Source organism: Trichoderma gamsii (assembly GCF_001481775.2).
Source record: "Trichoderma gamsii strain T6085 chromosome Unknown Scaffold_31.2, whole genome shotgun sequence".
NCBI classification, from domain to species: Eukaryota; Fungi; Ascomycota; class Sordariomycetes; order Hypocreales; family Hypocreaceae; genus Trichoderma; species Trichoderma gamsii.
Genome location: NW_020171368.1, coordinates 1 through 23,679, shown reverse-complemented (window position 1 = coordinate 23,679; position 23,679 = coordinate 1). Strand labels below are relative to the sequence as shown.

The 23,679-nt window shown below is 41.0% G+C and overlaps 5 protein-coding genes across 5 annotated transcripts; 3 read left to right on the top strand and 2 right to left on the bottom strand.

Annotated features, from left to right (window-relative positions):
* Window positions 1-44: 44 nt before the first annotated feature.
* TGAM01_v207904 (hypothetical protein) lies at window positions 45-4,771 on the top strand (the record flags this gene model as incomplete). Its single annotated transcript, XM_018805633.2, has 14 exons — window positions 45-212; window positions 252-378; window positions 433-1,187; window positions 1,292-1,426; window positions 1,483-1,549; window positions 1,600-1,731; window positions 1,787-2,658; window positions 2,709-2,862; window positions 2,923-3,255; window positions 3,318-3,400; window positions 3,467-3,601; window positions 3,649-3,881; window positions 3,933-4,402; window positions 4,479-4,771. The coding sequence occupies 14 exons, from the start codon at window positions 45-47 to the stop codon at window positions 4,769-4,771; spliced, it is 3,957 nt and encodes a 1,318-aa protein (XP_018661056.2).
* A 1,499-nt stretch (window positions 4,772-6,270) lies between these two features.
* TGAM01_v207903 (hypothetical protein) lies at window positions 6,271-11,730 on the bottom strand (the record flags this gene model as incomplete). The annotated part of the gene is made up of 7 exons (XM_024550201.1): window positions 6,271-6,419; window positions 6,499-6,725; window positions 6,771-6,844; window positions 6,918-10,773; window positions 10,830-11,019; window positions 11,084-11,219; window positions 11,308-11,730. 7 exons carry the CDS (start codon window positions 11,728-11,730, stop codon window positions 6,271-6,273), a joined length of 5,055 nt encoding a protein of 1,684 aa, XP_024405032.1.
* Window positions 11,731-14,013: 2,283 nt separating this feature from the next.
* Window positions 14,014-15,332, top strand: TGAM01_v207902 (hypothetical protein; the record flags this gene model as incomplete). Its single annotated transcript, XM_024550200.1, has 3 exons — window positions 14,014-14,190; window positions 14,249-14,930; window positions 15,028-15,332. 3 exons carry the CDS (start codon window positions 14,014-14,016, stop codon window positions 15,330-15,332), a joined length of 1,164 nt encoding a protein of 387 aa, XP_024405031.1.
* A 1,035-nt stretch (window positions 15,333-16,367) lies between these two features.
* TGAM01_v207901 (hypothetical protein) lies at window positions 16,368-18,236 on the bottom strand (the record flags this gene model as incomplete). Its single annotated transcript, XM_018805628.1, has 1 exon — window positions 16,368-18,236. One exon carries the CDS (start codon window positions 18,234-18,236, stop codon window positions 16,368-16,370), a length of 1,869 nt encoding a protein of 622 aa, XP_018661051.1.
* A 1,072-nt stretch (window positions 18,237-19,308) lies between these two features.
* TGAM01_v207900 (hypothetical protein) lies at window positions 19,309-20,077 on the top strand (the record flags this gene model as incomplete). Its single annotated transcript, XM_018805627.1, has 2 exons — window positions 19,309-19,355; window positions 19,411-20,077. The coding sequence occupies 2 exons, from the start codon at window positions 19,309-19,311 to the stop codon at window positions 20,075-20,077; spliced, it is 714 nt and encodes a 237-aa protein (XP_018661050.1).
* Window positions 20,078-23,679: the final 3,602 nt, after the last annotated feature.

Below are 23,679 nucleotides of genomic sequence, written 5' to 3'. Positions count from 1 at the left end.
CTGAATCCCCGTCATGAACCGTAGCCTTGGATAAAAAAAATACTATGGATCACCGTGACTTTGCGTCGGCACCTTCGGCCGACTATTCGGCTGCTGTTCCTGCTCGTCCTCGACCTCCGTATTTGCGCCGCGATGGCAGCACAAGTAGCTCTGGCATTTTCGACGATGTCGAGATGGCCCACGATGAGGCGAGTAGAGGGCTGAAAGAACCTGTACTGCAGTGCTAAGTAGCTAACGATTGACCTATGTAGCCTTACTCTGGTCCTATGGCGGAGAGTCTTCCGAGCAGCGTTTCGGCCTTTTCCCATCGACGAACTCGAGCCGATTCTACAACCAGCTTTCTTTATTACGAAGACGATGCAGCCAACGATGAAGCAGGTACGAGCTTGCAACTTCAGTTATGGCGTATACTCTACTAAGTATAGTTTGAAGATATCACCGAATTCGCTGTATCGGCTATAGACGACGATGACGATGATCACTCGGCGGATGATGACTTCCTGGCTTATAACCATGACTACATGCTTCACCGATGCTCATCGAGCCAATCGCGTACTTCCGTGCATGCCCATCTTCTTCGCAGGGATAGCAACGTCACGACTGCCAGCTCACATCCATTTAATCGCACAAGCCAGAAGGTTTACGTCGAAAATGAAGACTTAACAATTGCTATCGCCGGATTTCGCACAAGAACAACGGGCTATATAGCCTATATAGCCTTGTGCATCTCAACAGGAGGACTAGCCTTTCTCCTGCTTAGGTGGCTTCCCAGACTGTACATCTCCCTTCTTGGACAAGCCTGCCCCCTGAGAGACTGTAGCTGGGTTGTTATAGAGAATCAATGGGGTGAGATGGAAATCCAACAAGTGCAGGTCCAAAACTATGGCCAGCCGCTGTCCTCAGTCTTTGGGCTTCCCGAAAAGTCGCTATCTTATGGTCTGGATGACGAAAACGATCCTGTCGTCGACAATCTTCGATCTCTCAACTACCGTTATGTCCGGTTTTGCTACCATTCTCTCAAGGATAAATTCGTTTTGCTGAGTGGCTGGAAAGATCCGAGCTGGACTGATATGCAAGTTGTACGAAGTGGTTTGGATAGTGACGAGAAATCGATCCGCGAAATTATATTTGGAAGCAATCTAATTGACATTCAACAAAAATCCGTGGGCCAGTTGCTTGTTGATGAGGTAATTGCCAAATTCTTCCGATGCCACATTCTGCTCGGACTTCTAAAACTACATGAAGCTCCATTGACTTGTCTTATGAACATTGTCAGCTCACAAATTCTTAGGTGCTGCATCCCTTCTATATATTCCAAATCGCAAGCATTATTCTATGGTCGCTTGATTCTTATTACTATTATGCCATTTGCATTTTCCTCATATCATTTGGAAGCATAACAACAACACTCATCGAAACTCGAGCAGTAAGTTCTATCTATTTGATTGGCCAATGTTTGCATATGCGTCTAACCCTTCAAAGACAATGAAACGGCTGCGTGAAATTTCTCGTTTCGAATGCGACGTCCGAGTTTTGCGGAATGGATTCTGTAAGTAATGTGAGTATCATCAAGAGACGATCCATTACTGACATCTTAAGGGACATATATATCGTCTGGGGAACTCATTCCTGGAGACGTTTATGAGCTAAGCGACCCCAATTTGACTCAGCTTCCCAGTGATAGTTTGTTACTTACTGGAGACTGCATTGTAAACGAGAGTATGCTTACAGGTATGATCATGATGGCGACTTCTTCTCCTTGTCATCTCACTGATATGCGGCATAGGGGAATCTGTCCCGGTTTCCAAGATTCCAGCAACCGACACAACGCTGGCAAACCTAGACCTTACCGCATCTTCAGTTTCTCCTGAAATTGCCCGCCATTTCCTCTTCTGTGGAACTAAGATAATTCGGGCGAGGCGCCCTCAAGAGGATTTAGGTGGCGATGCCGTTGCCCTGGCGCTCGTTGTCCGGATCGGATTCAATACTACCAAAGGCTCTCTTGTGCGGTCCATGCTATTTCCCAAGCCATCAGGGTTCAAGTTCTACCGCGACTCGTTCAGATATATCAGCGTCATGGCTGTTGTTGCTTTGCTTGGATTTGTTGCCTCGTTTATCAACTTCATTCGACTACAGCTAGAGTGGCACTTGATTATTGTTCGTGCTCTCGATCTCATAACCATTGTCGTGCCACCGGCTCTCCCTGCAACTCTTACAATCGGCACTAATTTTGCCCTCGCCCGCTTGAAAAAAACCAAGATATTTTGCATCAGCCCGCAAAGAGTAAATGTCGGCGGAAAACTCGATATCATGTGCTTCGACAAGACGGGCACACTTACAGAAGATGGCCTGGATGTCCTTGGCGTTCGAGTTGTTTCAACCGACACTCACACATTCAGCGATGTGATTTCGGAACCCCGGTTATTTGAACAAAGGGAGGCAAGCGTTTCTTTTCAGCGCATCTTACAAGCTGCTCTCCACACTATGGCGACCTGCCATTCACTTCGCTCCGTTGATGGCGAGCTTGTTGGTGACCCGCTAGATCTCAAAATGTTCGAGTTTACGGAGTGGTCTTTCGAAGAGGGAAAGCACAATGTTGTGGAAGGCGAGGAAGATGAATACGGGAGTCTTTCGCCTTCAATTGCCTCTCCCCCTGATGTAAGTTCTAGGAACAGCTTTTTGACACTACCAGCTAACGAAATATACAGCAATCTATTCAACTTGGTGTTCTCAAGTCATTCGAATTTGTGTCGCAGCTTCGAAGATCCAGTGTTATCGTTAGACACTTTGGGAGAAAGGATGGCGATATATTTGTCAAGGGCGCACCAGAAGTAATGCGTGAAATATGTCGCCCGAGCAGCAGTGAGTAGCCGTTTCTGTTACGCGCACCAAAAGCAACGACTAATGAATGACTATAATCAGTTCCCAAGGACTATGATGAACTTCTTTCATATTACACTCATAAGGGCTACCGCGTTATCGGCTGCGCCACGCGACACGTCAACCGACTGAGCTGGGTCAGGGCACAAAAAATGACTCGCACTGAAGTTGAGCGAGATCTGGATTTCCTTGGCTTTATCATCTTTGAGAACAAGCTGAAGCCCAGCACTGCGGGTGTTTTAAAAGAACTCAAAGACTCCAATATTGCTACTGTAATGGTAACAGGCGACAACATCCTAACGGCTATCAGTGTTGCTCGAGAATGTGGTCTCCTCGATCGTCATGCGCATTGTTTTGTGCCTCGATTCCTTCATGGTTAGCGCTTCCGAGTATTTGGTCCCCATTGTCTTTCCCTTTTTTTTACTGATTCTTTTTAGGTGACTCTCAGGATCCCACAGCAGAGCTGCAATGGGAGAGTATTGACAATAGCATCTACTGTCTTGACAAGACGACCCTCGTGGTAAGCCTAGGCACATTTTCATTGGATCATATGTTTGCCTTTGTACTGAATGTAATCCACCAATAGCCGCTCCCAGCGCCACCAGAAGGCGACATCTCTCTGCCTTACGATATCTCCAACATGCAAAATTATTCCTTGGCCGTAAGCGGCGAGGTATTCCGATGGATAGTTGATTATGCCCCAGCCGACATGCTGTCCAAGGTAAGTTCGTTGGCACCGGTTGAAAGACGAGTCTAACAATCTTCAAGATGCTCGTGAAGGGCAAGGTTTTTGCGAGAATGTCGCCAGATGAAAAGCATGAGTTGGTAGAAAAGCTGCAGAGCATAGACTACTCTTGTGGCTTTTGTGGTGATGGCGCGAATGACTGCGGAGCCTTGAAGGCTGCTGATGTGGGCATCTCACTGTCAGAGGCCGAGGCCTCGGTAGCTGCGCCATTTACATCACAAGTCTTTGACATTCGGTGTGTCCTAGAGGTTATCAGGTTTGTATAACTCATGGCTTATTTGCTGTTATTTGTGTTAATGCTTGATAGGGAGGGCCGTGCAGCTCTAGTAACAAGCTTCAGCTGTTTCAAATACATGAGCCTATACTCAGCAATACAGTTCACCTCGGTCAGCTTCCTCTACTCCAAGGGTTCAAACTTGGGAGACTTCCAGTTCCTGTTCATTGATCTTCTCCTTATCCTCCCAATCGCAGTCTTTATGGGCTGGGCTGGACCTGCGGAGAAGCTTTGCAGGAAGCGACCTACGGCAGATCTCGTTTCGCGCAAAGTCCTCGTGCCTCTGCTTGGCTTGATGGGCGTCAGCATAGTGATTCAAGCTATAGCATACGTTACTGTCAGGGAGCAGCCTTGGTACCTTCCGCCAGAACTAAGCCACGACGAATCCAATATAAAGAGTTCCGATAATACGGCATTGTTCTTAGTTTCATGCTTTGAATATATATTCTCAGGAGTTATCCTGAATGCTGGGCCTCCTTTTAGACACTCTCTGTGGGAAAATTGTAAGTCACATCGTTTCTTTCCCTCTCTTCTTTTTTCGTAGTTTCGAGGGTGCTATATAGAATCTAACTCTCCCAGGGCCATTCATCACAACCATCATATTGAGTTTAGCAGTGACTATATACATGATTGCGAGTCCAGCGTTCTGGCTATACGATTTAATGCAATTGAGCCAAATGAGCTGGGACTACAAGTCGTTCCTTGTCCTGTTAGGGCTTGGATACTTTGCTCTGGCCTGGATGTACGAAAAGTTTATATCGCTACGACTTGCGAGATTCTTAGGCGCAGCGAATGAATGGTGCACGGGACGAGCAAAGACAAGGAAGCAGTATAAGGTGATACGAGAAGCCATGCAGGTTGACACGATTTAGTTGTTGCACTGCGCATTATCCGCGCGTTGGTGTATTTAAAATGGAAAGCTATACATAGAATAGACAGGCTGCTCCTCAGCCGGCAAAGCTGCATCTCTGTGGATGATGATCATTCCATTTCTCTTTGAAGGGGCAGAGGATGTTGCCGAGATGGACATGGATATGAGTGCGGAAGCGAGTCTTTCATGGCCAGCTCCTGTCTGGTTATATCATCCCCGTAGAGTAGAAGCCGCAGCCTTGGAGTGAAAAGGGGCATGAAATAAGATCAGGAATAATATCTTCGTTAATCCATATGCATAGTGGTCCAGCTCAGTCGGCGTGGTCCGTCTTCCACTGCTTAATCCAGGCTTCAATGCGGTCCATGTTAGACTCCATCTCTTCGGAGCTGTTGCTAGTGAGTTCAACGACGATCTCCTCATCAAAGGACTCGCGCGCTTCCTGTAGCAGCACCTCCATGATTTCAGAATCTAGGTTTTCTTGAAGCTTGATCTCTGGGTAATTTCTTTGATATAATTTTTTTGTCAGCTGATTCGTCTTTTCGTTTCTTTTCTTCATCTTCATGTATATAATATTTCTTTTAAAAAGTTGATGAGATTGGGAGGGGTGGGAAAAAATGAGATGAAAAAAAAAAATGGAAAATTTTGCCATCTTACCTAGCCTTTAGACGATCATACAATGTCGTGGAATCAACTCGCAGCACCACCACAAGATCAATCCAGCTGCGAGGAAACAAGTCACAAGCGTGCCAGTCGATGATACAGCCCCCTTCCTTGACATCGTCCTCAATTACATCTAGCAGCTACATTTTCACATTTTGCACAGAGGTTAGCGGCGAAGAGGAAGAGGAAGGGGGGGGTTTTTTCTTTTCTTTCAGTGACGTGCCGTCTTCTTACCTTGTCTTCATCAACAATCCAGCTTTGATACTCATCGTCCCAGCCTTCATGGCAATCTTTATCCTTGACAATCTGATTGACAGAAACGTGTCGCAGCCCCGTCCTCTCGGCAAGGATCTCGCTGTGCGTCGTCTTGCCCACCCCAGGTGTACCGGTAATAATGATGTTTGGAGCTGAGCGCATTATTACTGAATGTATCGATTTTGATAGAGGATGGATGCGGCTGGAGAGATTATTCTTAGAAGCGCGAACGAATGAATGCTAGAGCACGGCCAACTCCACCCAGAGCTCTACCCGCGCACCTTGGAAAAAAGCTTTTTTTTTTCTAACAATGGACTCACTGCGTTCGTAATTATTTTGATTTGATACTAGCGGACACCGCGTAATTGCCTAAATAGGGAGAACTAAATCCGCTCCGCTCTATACATAAAAAATGCCCAAATATAATTTGTTGTCACCACATGACAGAAACCCTTTTTTTTTTTTAACATTCGCTAGCCGCTCTCCCAATGCACAGACCAGATTTCCTGGCAGACACTCTTGTCGTATCGAGCCTTTTATCTAATATAGTGGACCACTTGCCGATATGCAATCTCTATATTCCGCTTACTGTTCAGTCTCAGATTCCTCCACTTCAGCCAGTTGCTGGTGGCCGTCAAAGCCATCAACGTCGTTTGTCTCAAGTTTTTCTTGCTGTGCAATAGCCTGCGCCGAGACTATCTCTGCCAGCCGCTTCAGGCGAGGTGTTTGTAGCCCTGATTATGAGACAAGAGTTATTAGCTCGCTGTATCTCTACCTGGCAAAACCATAGATAGGGACCGTTTCTTGACTTACATGATGGTGTGTATGTTTCGAGTGCTGTGATGACGCGAGGCTCTGCAATCTCGTATGGGCCGCTATCTTCCATATCAACTGCCTGTAGAAGCAAGACGTCACTCTTCTCGGTAACACGAGATGCCACAGCTTTCATAATCTCTCCATTGATGGGTTGCTCGTAGTCAGCAACAAGATACTGATTCAAGAGTTTCTGAATCTGGTTTGGTGAAAGCCTATTTTCGCGCCTGTCAGTGTCAAGGTGGGGTGGTATAGACTGCTTTCAAACTCACATCCAGCAAATATCTTGGATGATTTCGATATCGTTTAGGGTCGCCTTCTTCAGCTGAAGCAGTTTAGTTGCTTGCTAAAATAGAGGTTCTCGAAGTTAGCCTTCTTGTTTTTGCATCAATCGCTGCTATTGGTAGTTTCTCCCTTACCATCAAGTGCTCGAGCTGCAGCGTGCCCTCCGGCATGTCGTGGCTCTTACACCATTCCTCGATACGAGTTATGTTGTAGTTAATCTGGAGTCCACGTTTCCAGGAGAGGAAGTTGCGGCGCATAAGTAGGTCATTGAAAGCGGTTACACCAACAAGGTGGAGCAACTCCGTGATGGTTTGTGTGATGATGGAATCTTCCAAGTAGTAGGCCTTCATAGCCCGGAAAACGCTATTCAGGAGGCTGAGGAGGTTATCCATGCTGTAGGCGGGTGCGGAATTAGACTGTAGCAGTTTGCCAAGGAATCGGTTACTCTCATTGGTAATGAATCCTGGTAAAGATTGGGATTCGATAATTGCGGGAATAATCATCTTTTGCAGCTTCTTCTTCAAGACTTTCATCCAGGTGTGGTAGATGTTGAACTCGAGACTTTCAAGGTCGTGTTTGACAATCTCTAGCAGACGGTCGTACTCGTAGTTATCTGTCTTTTGTGTCTGATACCAGTCTTCTGCCAAGAAGACAAAGGAGAGCATCTCGTGCACGTTGGAAAGCCAAAATGCGCCAGGGTTAATGGCTTCATCGCCATCGTGCTGCATCACCTCCTGCTGGATTGATTGCATCACGTTGGCGAGGAAACGTTCTGACTCTTTGACGAATCCATTGTTCCACATTTCGGAAGTTACCAGGTTTATGAGATATGAGGGGAACAGAACCTCTTTATCAGAGGGAGGGGGGTTTGTGTTTGGTGACGGTATCTTCAAGTTGCGGATGAGACCCATAGTAACCTCCTCATTGAGGCCGTCCTCATCCGCAAGGAGGCTTTCAAGTTCCATTTCAATATTGTCGACCCCAGGAAGGAGAGTGGATCCTGAGAGATGGTTTTGACGACTGAGCGAGCTTGTGACAGCCATGGACACGGGCCTGGGATTGTAAGTGCCGCTCAAGCGATCCAGCTCGCGAGGCTCCGCGCCAGCGCTCCGGCGCTTCGGTTTCTTAGATGAGACAAGGTTGATAAGTCCGCTGGTCGCTGCTGAGGTAGTACTAACACCATTAGTGATATCACCATTGAGTGATCCGTTGCGCTTCGCCAACTCCAAGGCATCCCGAAGCGCCTCTAGTTCCTGTCGAAGGCTCATGTTGTCTCTCTCTCGCTCCAAGTTGGTCTCTTTGGTCGTCTCTAGCTCAGAACTGGTTAGGCGAAGTGATTCCCTGAGCTCGCGTTCTTCTTCCTGCATACGCTTGATGTTCATGGTCGACTCGTCGAATGCTTGCTGAAGCTTCTTCATTTCGTCTTCCATGGCTTGGAGGCGTGCGACCGCAATACCGGCTTGGTTGGCCTCCGTTTGTAACTCCTTGGTTCGCGCCTCGAGCGCATTGTGGCGGTTTTTCCATGATTTGAGCTGGCCCTCGTAGCTTTCCACCTGCGACACTAAATTCTTGTTCTTCTCCTTCATCGATCCTAGGTTCTGGGTCAATTCGACAACCTTATTCTCCAGCTTATACGAGATCTGCTTCAAGTCGCGAGCTTCTTCTCGCATGTTCTTGTATTCTTTGCGAGCGCTCCTGCCGCGCCAGAGGCTTTGAATCAAAATCACCTTCTTGCGATACTGTCTCCAGGTGCGGACTTGTGTTCGAGATCTCCATACTCTCTGGATAATGAGTGCAGCATTTCCTACCCTGGTCTCCATGATATTCTTCCTGCGAAGGTAACCTTTAGCGACTGACTCAAATAGGATGACATCGTTCCTAATCTGAAGAAATTCCTTGCGCTGCTTGTATCCGCGCCAAACACGCTGAATGGTTGTTGCCGCGCGAATGGTTCGTAATTCTTGAATCTTTTTCCTCGCAATATACGCTCGGATAACCGACTGGGTTTGAACGATGGACTCTCGGGCTTCTAGATAACGACGGCGATAGTACTTTGCCCTCAGGTTCTTCTGAATGAGAATGGCGCACTCATTGAGACGGCTAGTTCGTAAGTTTTCCAGGAAAGCCAGCATACCGGCACGGAAGAAGATTTTGGTCAGGCCAAGCTGGTACTTGTCCATTCCCTTCTCAGTGCTGGTGCCCAGCGCTTTGGACAAAATGGCATCAGCCATTTGCCGGATTTCAGAGGTCAATTGGCTCGAATGAACAAGCATATAATATCGCAGAGCAAATTCCTCATAAGTCCAACGAGTCGGGTATCCAGCACAGCTAATACGGACAGTCTCGAGAACACCACAAGCACGAAGCTGGCTGAGAACCATGGGGCCTTCAAACTGCCAAGCTTCCTTGGCTTCATTGGGCTTGATACATCTGATGTAGTGCACGTCTGTGTTATTGATGGTGTTCATCAGCTCAATCAAGGAGGATCGGAAGATTCCTCCCAGAGTTGGCTTCCGGTTTACGGCGACACCAATCTTCCTACCAGCAGCAGGTTTGACGGCATTCGATGATGCCGATGCCAAGTCCTTTTCTCGAACGGCTGATGCCGCATCCAAGACTTGCTTCAGGAATGAGTTGCTCGTAGCGCGCAAGACTGCCATGTGCTCATCAGGCACGGTATCTCGGTTCTTCTCAATGAATCCCTCAGACTCGTATGTGACATCAATGGCGTAGTGGCATACGGTAAATGCCGACTTGCCGAATCTTGGCTTCTTGAAGAAGGGTTGCTTTTTCTCAGTTGCAAAGTTGTGGTGTAGCTTGGTGACAAATTGGTCATCTGATCCCATTGGAAGGCGGGATTCTTCATCTAGAAGAGAGAGAATGCCCATCTTGCCTTCAATCAAGTCGATACAAGGTTGGTTGTCTGAAAAGTCGATGAAAGTCCAATCGATCTGCTCTCGTAGATATTCCTCCTGCTCGAGCTTGAATACGTGCTGGTTAAACTCTTGTTGAAGCTTTTCATTGGCATAGTTGATACAAAACTGCTCAAAAGAGTTCTTCGCAAAATGCTCAAAGCCGTAGATATCTAAGACGCCAATGAATGAAACGACGCGGCTCAGAATCTCTTCCGTCGCAAGACTCAGATTGATAACCTCAACGAGCCAATCGAACAAGCTCGAGTATATAAACTTGGCAACCGAGTCACGTACAACGATGGCTTGCGCCTGACTAAGATTGGATGTAATCTTTTCGCCTCGAGTTACGAGCTGCTTCTTAACAATCCACTTGGAAAACTCAGTGGCATCAACTCCCAGTATGCCAGAGGCGAGCTCCAGCGATGGCTCGTTTGGAGCAAGGACACTGTCATTTCGCGAAGCAGTGATCTTGACGTTGCCCAGGTGAAGCAAACCAGCCAACAACTTGAAAATATCGGACTGCTGTGCTTCTGACACGCCGATGGTGCTCAGAGACTTCTTAGTAGCATCAAACTCAGCTTTGTCATCCACACCATCAATAGTTGGGCAGTTGCCCTGGTTTAAATACTCAAACTGCTCGATGGGGAGGATATTCAGCGCCTCCCGCTCTTCGTCTGAGGCGCCTGCAACCAACTGGTAAAAGATGTGATAGTTTCGCTCTTTGAGAGGCTGAAATACGAGACGTGATCGCTCTAGCAAATATGTGCGGATCTTTGCGCCAATGATGTTTGTCTTGTCATCAAACATGATCTCAAGGTATTTGCCGAATCGCGATGAATTATCATTACGGGTAGTCTTGGCGTTGCCGAATGCCTCCATGATGGGATTGGTTGCCAGAATCTGTTCCTCCGTCTCACTCATAGTCTCGGCTCCTCGCTTGGTGCGGCTACCAGGGTTATCTGGAGCCTCTCTCGTGGCGAAGTAACGCATAATGTACTTGGCGCTCACGGTCTTTCCAGCACCGGACTCGCCAGAGACAACGATGGTCTGGTTTTTGCCATCACGGATCATGTCGCTAAAATAGAGCCGGTCAGCATTGAGCGCAACTTGCAAGTTGTGGAGGCACCCTACATGAAGGCCTCTTCAGCAATCGCAAACAAATGAGGGGCCTGCGTCGCGCGCTGCTTTCCAGCGTAGACTTGCACCATGCCAGGAACATAGAGAGAGTCAACCCGAGCAAACGGGTTGGTTGCTATCAAGACGATACCACTGTAGGTGTAGATCTCCTTTTGTAGGTAGCGCAATCGAATAGCCTGCAGCACTGCTCGCCAGTCCTGTAAGCAAAAGTTCCATAGCAGGACTTCAAGATGCGGGGAGCTACATACCGGCCGGCTCGTTAAGATGCGACAAGTTGGTAAGGTCATCACTTGCTTCCAGGATGGTCGGGTTCATCAGCGGCGGTAGTAAGGGATCGGAACCGCCACTCTCCAAAGCCTCCGTTGAGACATCAATGGTCCGGGTCTACAATGTCGGCATTCAGTCAGTCAGGGCCATCTATGCGGGGAACTTGGTGGGCATGGCTCTACGGCCGTGTAGACTGCGTGTATACCTCGCCATTGTCGAGCTGGAAGACTAGTTTTGTTTTGGAGCCTTCTGCCGTCTTGCTGATGAGCTCAGAGGCCACCCAGCCCTCGGCGGCGTCAGGCTGCCACGCTCTCGTACCGACATCGTAGGTCGCTGCCATGGAGGAGCTGGTCAGGCGGGAAGCTAGAGCTGCAAAGAGTAAGACACAAAGAAACAGATAAAAACTAGACGGCCTGACGATGAACGAGAGACATTCATGGGCAAGTCGGAGCCAGGTCTGGTGTAACGATGAAGAGGTGTAGATGGGTAAAAATGAGTGCCTTCGCAGAAGTTGCGGCGGTGAGAGTCTTGTCCACTTCTCTTGAAGATTAGGGGATAACACCAGACTGGACGCTGGACTTTTCGACGGGATGCTAGTAAGGGACCAGTGCCAGGCCAGCACGCGCATCCCGCCTCAGCACAGTGCCGCCACATGAGGGTCAGGGGGTGAACTGGTGCCTCTTCCCAGATGGGCAATGCCACCCACGGTTGGCTCTGGTAGCTCGAGCGGCGGCGGGCATGGGGCTAGAGCGCAGGCTAAGGCTCATCAGATGCCAGCTGGAGAGCATTAGGTGGTGAAATCTACTGGCGAGCTACCTAAGGTATCTGACCTACTGTACTAGTAGTCTAGTGTCGGCCGGTTTATGCCTCTCGTAGGGCAGCTGTCTGCTTGTTGCTGAACCATGCACTGTAGATACCTGCATACTCATCTCCTTTGCGGCGATGCCGCCGCCTGTTGATACAAATAGTAATACCTGCTATTCACTACTAGGTATTCTATTGAAGAAGGGTGCAATTTACAAGGGGGGATGCTCAGGCTTTTGATTAAGGTACTTCCAGACTCCATATATCCGCCAGGCACGCCTGGGTATCTGCCTCCCCCTCACTGCCAGGGCCCTGCTAAAATGCCGTCTATGGATCCCATTGTTAAAAGGGGATGCTATTCTAGTGGGCTAGGTCGCACCCCACCCGCCACCAACCTAGCCTAAGGCCATTTTCCTCACTGTACGGAGTAGGCATCTTCAGATCTGATTGCAGCAGACGCTTTTGCTTACCCACGCGATTGCACCGCCTGATGCCTGGGCGGGCAGCCCCTATGGACGCAGGTGTAAATTCACTCAGATTCCCCAACGCTGCGCTAGAGGGACCGCCCTCCGAGTCTCAGGCCTCAGTTCGTCCTCGCAATGGAGAGCCGTCTAATCCTCGTCCGATCCCAGGCACCAAATCCGACTCTATGAGAGCGTCTGCCGACACGGAGCCGGCCCAGAGAGATGAAGCAGAGGCGTCGGCCACTCATGTGCGTGCCTTAGCAGCCGTCGCCCAGCAGCAAAAGACTCGACGCCGCAGGGGATCTCTCCGAAAGGTGGCCCTTTTGGGAAGAGGTGCACAGCGCGATAGGAGAGACAACCGGCCGCTGGCTATTGAAACAGATTCAATACCTGACGCATCTGTAGCCAAGTCTGCTCTCTTCGAACCCAGTTCTGGCATCACTGTGCATAATGCTCTTGGCCTCAACATCCCTCCCATATCATCACCGACAAGCGAGTATGCCTCGACACGTTTCAATGCTGGTTTGGGCCGGAGCGAAAGACCGGCGGACGTCTACAGCTTGACAACAGATGAGGAGGACATAATCCAGCTACGACCTCACGCCTCTCCGTCACTGCGATCCAGTCTTCCTCTATCGTCAGGATCCGAGTCCTACTACGTCGGACGGGATATAGCTGAACGCCAGAGGTCGCTGCAAAAGGCCAAATCTCCACTCTCCTATTCCGCCTCGTCGCTACACCAGCCAGGTGCAAGCTGGGACTACGCCGAGACTGAGTGGTGGGGCTGGGTGGTTCTGACAGTGACTTGGTTTGTTTTTGTCATGGGAATGGGCTCTTGCTTCGAAGTTTGGAGATGGGCATGGGACGTAGGCAAGACGCCATATGCGCCGCCGGAGCTTGAAGACGACGATACTCTGCCCATTGTGGGATATTACCCTGCGCTTATTATCTTGACGTGCGTTATGGCTTGGGTGTGGGTTGTAGTCGCTTGGGTAGGCATGAAATACTTTCGACATGCAAAAATTAGCGGTGATTGACCCTATTAGTCGCATTGATACACGCTTTCTGCTATCCATTCTTTGTTTGGAACAACCATAATGCGTTTAATAACCACGACGTACAATAATAAACATGCTTATCATTCACATGATAAGTCGATTGACATGACATTTATGGTATGTAGTAAGAAAAGCCGAATGACAATATAACTCCAAATGACCACCTAAGCTTTGGAGAGAGAGAGAGAGAGAGGAGGTGGGGATGGGGTACGGGGGTACACAGAGAGGAGGGCAAATGTTATGCGAAGCAAAAAGAAACATTGCCTATTCTATCTGAGTTCCTTCTCTCCTGTGTCTTCACATTGTACTGCCTGTTCCTACCACACCAAGCACTACCCGGAGGTAATACGGAGTTCTTCCGGGCAGTTACAAAATTAGACCCGCTTATTTATCTACCGCTTTCTATGATAGCTTACTTGATACGCTCAATTGCTCACCGCCCTACAGGCGGTGGGGACAAAAAATTGCTTGGGACGGCAGAATACTGAGATTTTTCCAAGTGCGTCCGCAGCAGCTAGTAACTTTTCCAAGAACCAAGGGGAAAAAAACTTGCTGCACCATATAACCCAACAAGAAGAGGCCAAAATGGTGACAAAAAGCAAACTGAAGATGGCCTTAGCCGCCGAAAAGGGAATTGACTTTTCAAAGTTGAAGCAGCAGAAAAAGAGCAAGGAAGCAGCCAAACGAAAGGCTAGCAAAGAGCAAAACGGCGAGGATGAGAGTGATCTGGATCAAGGAGGCGAAGAAGTCGACGAAGAGAAGGTTGGTATTAGGTTTCGCTCAAACTCTCATTCTTTCTCATGCTGACAGAGTCTCACAGATGAATCTTGATGCGATTTACGAAAGCGATACTTCGGAATCTTCAATTGAACTTGAAGAGAAAATACCCAGAAAACCAAAGACCACTGCTCAAACTCCTGCAGCAGATGTGGCAGCAGATGAAGAGGAGGAGGAGGAGGAGGAGGAAGAGGATGAAGAAGAAATCCCTGTTTCCGACCTTGAAGATCTCGAGGAAGAGGAAAAAGAGGACATTGTCCCCCATACCCGACTGACCATCAACAACACATCTGCTCTTCTGGCGGCGCTTGAGAGGATAGCAATTCCCACAGATAAGAGTGCTCCATTCGCCTCCCATCAGTCTATCGTCTCTGCTACAGAAACTTCTGAATCTATACCGGACGTATCAGACGATCTGCAGCGGGAGCTTGCCTTTTATTCTCAATGCTTGGAGGCCGTGCGACTGGGCCGATCTCGACTCATTAGCGAAGGGGTGCCGTTTTCCCGCCCAAAAGACTACTTTGCTGAAATGGTCAAAGAAGATGCCCATATGGACAAGATCAAGGCAAAGCTGGTAGAGGAGGCGTCTAATAAAAAAGCAGCTGCTGAAGCCCGCAAACTTCGAGACTTGAAAAAGTTTGGCAAACAGGTGCAGGTCTCCAAACTCCAGGAACGACAGAAAGCCAAGCGTGAGACCTTGGACAAGATTAAGACGCTCAAGCGAAGTAAGTTGCGGCCTATTCATTATTCTCCATACATGTATATGATTTATGACGGTTGTTGCGATTATTATTATCGGTTAGCTAATCAGTTTTTCCATAGAACGCCAAGAGCATAACTCTGATGTCGGTACAAAAGAGGCCGATATTTTTGATGTCAGCGTGGACAACGAAATCGCCAAGCATTCACAGCGCTCTGGATCAACTCGACAACAGTCAGGAGCTCATGCTCCGAACGCCAAGCGTCAGAAGAAGAACGAGAAGTTTGGTTTTGGAGGGAAGAAGCGGCATGCAAAGTCAGGAGATGCCGTCAGCTCTGGTGATCTCTCTAGGTTTAATGTGAAGAGAATGAAATCCAAGGCATCAAGGCCAGGTAAGAGCAGGAGAAAGGCCGCCGCTCTCAAATAACTGGCATGGAGCTGTTAGCTGTATTATTTTTGTCTAACACACAAGGTGCCCGGTTCCCCAAGTAGCGATTGGCCGTAGCCACATTTCTTTTGACTTCATCAGTTGAGAAACGAATAGGTCTCAGCTTCATCATAAAGTCTCTGAGGCCTCATAGGTACATTTATCAATCTTCATCGGTATATCCTGTACACAATAGAGACACACAATAAACTTGATTAAAAAAAACTCGCGCCATCTTTGACCGTTAACTCGCAGTAATAGTATAATAGAACCTTAGCCAATCTTGTGTGGATTTGATTTCAACCTCTAAACTCCAAACCCCGAGCTACGTGAGCATTAACCTGTATGATTTATTACGTGTTCTGAGATCAGATGTTCCAGAAAGGAGGATAGTCATGAGAAGTAAATTCGAAGCGGACCAACTACAGCCCGGTTCATCAGGGCACATGCAAACAAAGGGCTTCATTTCTACATTGGAGCCAGCGCGAAAGACAATTACTACTATTGCGACACCAAGAGAGGCAAGTATTTGGTGTTCGCTGTAACTGTATTCTAAGATTATGCAAAATAAACCTGATGATGTAGTGACAAATAACCCAATCATGACCCCCACCTTCACTTAACGATGCCTTTGCATCAATAGGTAGTACCTAGGTATGCAGGCATATATACCTATCATATATTGCAGTTTGTCTGTTTGATGCCTGAGGATGATGCCGGCGCACCAATATACTTGCTATGAAACGCCTAGACTTTGAGATAAGATAATCTCAGAAAGAGCAAATTACCAAATTGAAACAGAAGGCAGTGCCAGGAGCACAACTCAGTGACCCATGATTAAAAACCCAATACGCCAAGACAACCAGTGGTATCGAGAAGAAATGCTATGCGATAATGAGACGCTTAATAATGTAATGAAGTCGCAGTTTTCCAAAGAAGATTTCAAACCAAGAGCCGTGTTGTAATGAACTGATTTTTCTTATGAAATAAAAAAAAAAGAGGACAAGGAGCAGTCCATCGCAGCGCTATAAGCCATCATTGCGCTGCAGCTACGCACCAATGGCGATGAAAAGCCCAAGCGCTTTTCTGACAGTCTTTGCTGCAGTATTTTGTTCGACGACATCGACGACATTTGGCAAACTGCCGGGTGAATTCCTCCCATTTGCCACATTGATAGTATGCGCATTGTCGAATTCCTCCTCGCGTGTCATCTTTTCGACACAGGTTCCGCATCACCACTCCGGCCCAATATTGCATATCCGTGCTATGGTGCCGGACAGTGAACTTTTCGACCAACGGAAATAAATTGAAGTCATCTTCAAGCAAATATTCGTCGTCACTCTCGCTTTTGTCTCGAGTAAAAGAGGCTCCTTCTTCACCTTCTTCTTCGGTATCTGGATCGAAGAGATCGTCCCCAATTGCAAGAGTCGGCACGAGGTGGCTCTTTTGAAAGTATGTACGCAAGCAACAATACTTCGAGACATACGCCAATAGCTGCAGCGACATAAGCACATCCTCTTCGCGGGGCATTGCAGACAACAGTTGGGGATTGGGTATGAGATGTCGGTCGAGTAGATACCGAGGGATCGTAGAGCTTGGTGGAGGATGTGGTGTAACGCCCAAAGTCGGGCGACTAGGAGAAAGGCCCACAGGCGCAACCGGATTATGCGTCATATTATCTCTGATGCTCCCATCGAGGTTCGTACGATGAGCGATATTAAAAGTCTCAGCGTCTTGGTGGGCTTCAGACGCAGTAGGATTATTGAGGTCCAGCGAATCTCCTGTTAAGATGGCTTCGCTATCATCCATCGTGATGTCTTGAATCCCCACCGCAGACTGTATCTCTGCGGCTCCCGTCATTTCAGTATCTGGAGCTTCATCAGACGGCATGCTGTCCCCATTAAAGTCATCAGACTCAGCTGTTGAATTCTGATGTCTGATTGATGGTCGTCTTCGCGACCTACTGACCGTGACGTCTAGATTCGTTGCAGATCGTACTGTTGGTGGCCGCAGTTGAAGCAGAGGAACGGGAGTGGTTGGAGACGTAGGTTGAGTTGCCAAATCAACAGCACCAAGAGCACTAATGGAGGTCAGGCGATCCACATCGCGCAAAGCTCGAGTAAAATTGTCGGTACTATCCCCAACAGGGGCAGTAACAAGAGTATGAAGCTCCTGACGTGCTGTAGTAGCATACGACAAGTCGGTTCCTTGTGCATTAAGGAGTGGGTGGCTTTGCGTCAAGGTTGGACGATCTGTGTTGGCGTAAATGAGGGAATACGTCGCCGAAGCCGTATCAATAATTTGCCCACTCGAAGTAATAGAGGGACCAGCAAGAGCCTCTGGAGCATCGGTAGCAGACGACGAGTCTTGTCGTAAAGCATATCTCAAGTCTCCATCTCGAGATGAACGGGGAATGTTGGACGATAAAGCAACTTTTGAATGCCGGTGGTCGTGGTTCTTGTGCCGGCGGTGATGATCATGTGCCTGCTTTTGTTTTATTTCATCGGATTTTTCGCGACAGCTGTCTATGACTTTGATGTAATTATCAAGAATAGTGGCTATGACAGGGACCATGTCTGCCTCCACTACCCTAGTCCGCACGTTCTCTGTCCCTCGGACGCCGATATTGACAACACACTGGAAGGCGAGATTCCACTTCCATATGCTCATCATATCTCCATTTCGCCCCTCTTTAAGGATACAGACCAAACGTTCTATACCTCCATCGACGGTCAGGATATCGCGAATACGTGCGGAGGATGTTGTGAGATACGCAAGGTGATTAAGGGAATTAATAAGCGGTAATGTAGAGGTACAATCGAGTGCTCGGCGATCGTATAAAGCTGTGGTTATTCCCACAGACGCCTTGTTGACGTTGGGGATGCTGAAATTGACCTCTCTCATAATGAATGAGCGAATTCAATCAAAACTAGCCGAGGCCGGCCACAGCAACAATATTGCGACAGGTCACACCAAGGCTGATGGTTTCAACAGGTAGGTATAACCCAGATCGGCCGAAGAGATGAGATTTGTCAAGCTACCCGTGATTATATGCGATCCGAGATATATAGGTAGGTATTCGAAGGCTAGAGTCGGATTTGACACGGGCTAGTTGGCTTCGTAAGGCTCAGATCGCGTGATCGTTGTTTGCAAAAATACCGTTGCGTGAGCCGGATGAATCAAGGGCCAAATCCTTATGCTACCGCTTCAAAAACTGCAATATGACAACGATGAAATATCGAGAGGAAAGTTCGACGGAAAGTTATCGAAGAAGCGTGGCGTTGACCCTTAGCTTGGCGGCTGTTTCAGGCTGGGATTTGGGCGAGGGGGCGAGTTCCATAAGCGCTCTTTGGACGAAAGGAAATCAGGGAGGCAAAACAAGGGAGGGTAATGGGAGTCGTCGAGGCAAGGCTCGTGCTGCTCGCTCTATAGCGCTTGATAAAAATCGAGATAGGCCAGGAATGTATGGGCGTCGATGATCATAAAACGTCAAGCCTAGAAAAGAGGCGCGAATAGCAATGGACGTTAGCGCCGATGGGAGATATTAAGGGCTGAGGATATTAGTGAGCATGGGGTTACAAAGAAAAAAAAAGGCTAGGTTTACAATAGCTTACATTTACCAATAGAATTTAATTAGATATTAATTAAATAGAATTAATAAAAGGATAATAATATTATTAATACTTATATAAAAAAAAACTATTAGAATATATTATTATAGAAATATAAATTTTTATTATTTTTATTATTAATACTATTACTATTATTTAATTTAATATATAATTACTAATAAAAGGCTTAATACTTATTTAGAAAAAAAAACTAATATAAATTAGCTTTTTTTAAGCTTATGTAAGCTGAATTTTCAAATCTTATTGAATACTAAACTAGTATTATTTTATTATAAAGGTGTTTACTATATACTATTGAAACCAAATAGGATAAAATTTTCAATTCTAACCAAAATCACTTCATCATGCCTCATAAACACAAGCTAAAGAAAGGCAACGACCTTGAAGCGCAGTATGTTATTAAAGTAGGACACACGAATGAATGCCTTTATCTAATTTATTCCTAGGTTCAATCTCCCACCGACGGAGAGCGCTCGGCCTCTCCCTGTAGTCAAGCGAAATGGAACGACGTCTGAAAAACCAGTTGCGAAAAAGCGTCCACGTAGCTCTACAAAAGCCAGTGATACTCCACGAGCATTCAGGCGACTCATGGCCGTGGCCGGAGGCAAGAAAATCAGATCAGGCTTAGATAATGGAGAAACTGGGAAACAACCAATGCAAGATTCTAACGTAGCAAGCGAGAAGCTACAAATTCGTCCCGGCGAGAATTTAGGAGCCTTTGCCAGTCGAGTTGACGCGGCTCTGCCAGTATCAGGGCTTGCAAAGAAAACCACAACCAGAGACGGTAGAGATGAACTAGGCTTAAAGGTATTTCGAACTCGCAAGGAGCGCAAAATGCATAAGCTTTACGACCAATGGAGAGAAGAAGAACGGAAAATACAGCAAAAGAAAGAAGATGAGTTAGAGGAGATAGCTGAGCGTGATTTGGAAGATGATGCTGTTGGCATTCTTACATCTGCGGCATTTCAGGATGAAAACAATGAGGGTATTAAAAGGAAAGGGAAAAAGAGAAGAAAGCAAGTAAATGAGGATCCTTGGCTAGTATTAAAAAAACAAAGAGCTGAGAAGAAACCAAAAGTAAATGAAGCTCCTTTAGCACCCTTAAAATTATAAAGAGTTAAATTAAAAGTTCTTTTATAATATTAAACTATAGCCTTTAGCTTTCTTTTATTTAAAATAAGTTTTATAAGTATAAAACTTTACTTTTAAATTAATTAAAAAATAATTATAATATTTAAATATTTTTTTAATTATTAATTATTAATTATTTAAGTTATTTAATAAATATATAATAAATATTTTAAAAAATAAAAATTAATATAATTTATTAAATTTATATTTTAAAAATTACTTATATATATATTTTAATTTAATATATAAAATTATTAATTTAATATAAGTCTTATTAATTAATTATATATTTTAAAGTTATTATAAAATATATATTATATTATATTTTTTAAAAAATTTAATTATAAGATTTTAATTTTTAATATTAAAGCTTTTTAATTAAGTTAAAAAATTTAAGTATTTTTATAAAATTAATATTAAAAATATATATTATTATACTTAAATAAAAATAAATAATAAATAATAAATTACTTTTTAAATTTAATATAAATATATAAAAAAATTATATTTATATAATAAAAATTAACTTTTATTAATATTAAATTTATTAAAGCTAAGGTATAAGCCTAAGGCTAAAATAAAAATAAAAATAAAAATCTTAAAAAATAATTAAACTTTATTTTAATAAAAGTTTTAATAATATAAAAAATTATATATTAAAATAATATAAATTAAAATATTAATTTATATTAAATAAAATTATATTATTAAATTAAAAAATAAAATTATATTTAAATTTTATAAAATTTTTAACTTTAATAAAATTAAACTTATAACTTTATAAAAATAATTAAATAAATAATTAAAATTAAAATATATATAAATATTTTTATTATTAATAAAATACTTTATTATATTTATATTTAAAAAAATAATAAATTATATTTAATATTAAATTATTAATAGTTTAATAAAATAATAAAAGAAATTATATATTATTACTTTTTATATTAAAAATTAAAAATAAGCTTATAAAAGTAAATTAATTTATAGCCTTTAATTTTAAAAAAGCTTATAACCTTATATAAATTAAAAAAAATAATAAATAAAAAATAGTATTTTAAATATAATATAAATTATTTAAATACTTTATTATACCTTTTAAATTTATTAATATATTTATTATATTTTAAAAAATAGTTAATTTTATTTAATTATATTATAAAATTATTATTATTATAAAAATTAATAATAAATATTAAATATAATAATATATTTATTATAATTAATAAATTAATAAAAATAGCTTATTTTATTTTTTATAAAAAAGTAATAAATATTAAAAACCTTATATATATATTTATAAAATTTATTAATATAAATTATAGATTATTAAAAAATATTATTTTTAATTAAAAAATATTATTTATTTTTAAATTTTAAAAAGTATTTATAATTAAATTAAAAATAAATTATAAAACTAATATAATATATTACCTTTAAATAAATAAATAAATAAATAAATAAATTAAATTATTAAAAAATAATTATAATATTATATTAACTTATAATAAAATAATTAAATAAAAAAATTATTTATTACTTAACTCTTATATAATAATATATTATTAAAATTTATTAAAAAATTATTATTTTTCTCTAATTATAGCTTTAAATTTAAAATATATAAATTATTATATAATAATAAAATTATAAAAAAAGTAATAATTAAAGTAAATAATATAATTAAATTATATAAAAAATTATAAGTATAATTTAAATTAATATATATATAAATATAAAAGTATATTAATTAAATAAAGCTTAGAAATTTAATTTATTAAAAAGGAAATATAATTTACTTTTATTAATATATAAAAAAAAAAATTAAGTTAATATTAAAATAAATTATTTAAATAATAAATTAAATTATAAAAAAATAAAATTATATAAAATTATAAAAAAAATAAAAAAAGTTAATTATAAATTTAATATTCTTAATATAAAAGGAAAATAAAGAAATAAACTTTATAAAGTTTTTTATATTTTACTATTAAAAAAAGCTTTAGTTAATAAAAATATAAGTAAAATTATTTATAATAAAATTATAATTAAAAGTAAAAAAAAATATAAAGTTAAGAAAATTCTTAAATTTAAATTTGATTAAAATAAATTATATAAGTATTTAATAAAATAAAAAAACTATAATAATAATATAAATAACTAAGAATTTATTAAATATTTAAAAAATATATAAATAATAATAAATAAAATTTATTAAAATTTAAAAGCTTAAATAATATTAAATTAATTATATTTAAGTTAATTTACTTAAAGAAAGCTAAGCTATTAAAAATAAAACTAAGCCTTAAATATAAAATAATAACTTATTTAAAAAATTATTTAATAATTATTATTATATTTTTTTTAATTATTTTATAATAAAATACCTTTTTACTTTACTTTTTTACTTTTTTTTATATTTTATAAATATATAATAAATAATTTAACTTTTTTATAAATTTAAATTATAACTTTAATATTTAAATATTAAAAAACTTAATATATTTATTAATTTCTTTTTCTTTATACTTTAATATACTTTTTTATATAAATACTTTTTTTATTAAAAATAATTAATTATTACTTAATTAAATTATTTTAAAAAAAAACTTATAAAATTCTATTATAATAATTTTATTATATAATTTCTTTAATTATATATAGTTAATATAATAATTAAATATATTAAATATAATATAAATTAATTTTAAATAATAATAATAAATATATAATATATTAATTATTATACTTATACTTAAAATATACTTAATTAAAAAAAAAGCTTTATAGTATTTTTTAATAAAAGCTATAGGAAATAATAAAATAAAAATATAAAAAAGAAAATTATTTATTAATAAAAGTATATTACTATAAAATATAATAATAAATATTATATAATAAGCCTTAAAAATAAAACTATTAAAACTTAATCTCTTAAAGAATATATAATATAATATATACCTTAAAATAACTTTAAAATATAAAATTAATTAAAAAAAATTAATAATAAGTTAATAGTTTTATATATTAAATTAATATATATAAATAATTTCTAAAATAATAAATTAATAAATTATATTAATTTTTATAAAATAACTTATTATATACATTAATAATATATATATTTATTAAATAGCTTAAATAATTAATTCTTAATAATATTAAATATAAATTATACTTTATTTATTAATTAGGTAATTATATAATATACTTAATAATAAATATTTTATTTTATTTATTAATATAAATATATATATTTATCCCTTAGAAATCCCTTACTTTATAATAATAACCTAGGATTTAAGAACTAAATTATTATAAAATAAATATTATTAAAGTATAAATAATATAAAGTATATTATAATTTTAATTTTATATTAATAATTAACTATTTAAGTTATTTAAAAAGAATAAAAAAATAAACTTATATATTTAATTAATTTAAATAAAATTAAGGAAATATTCTTTAATTTAATAAATTATTAATATTTACTTTATTAATTTTATAATAAATAAGAAATTAATTTTTAATTTATTTTTAATTAATTATTTAATTTTAAGTTAATTTAGTTTTATTTACT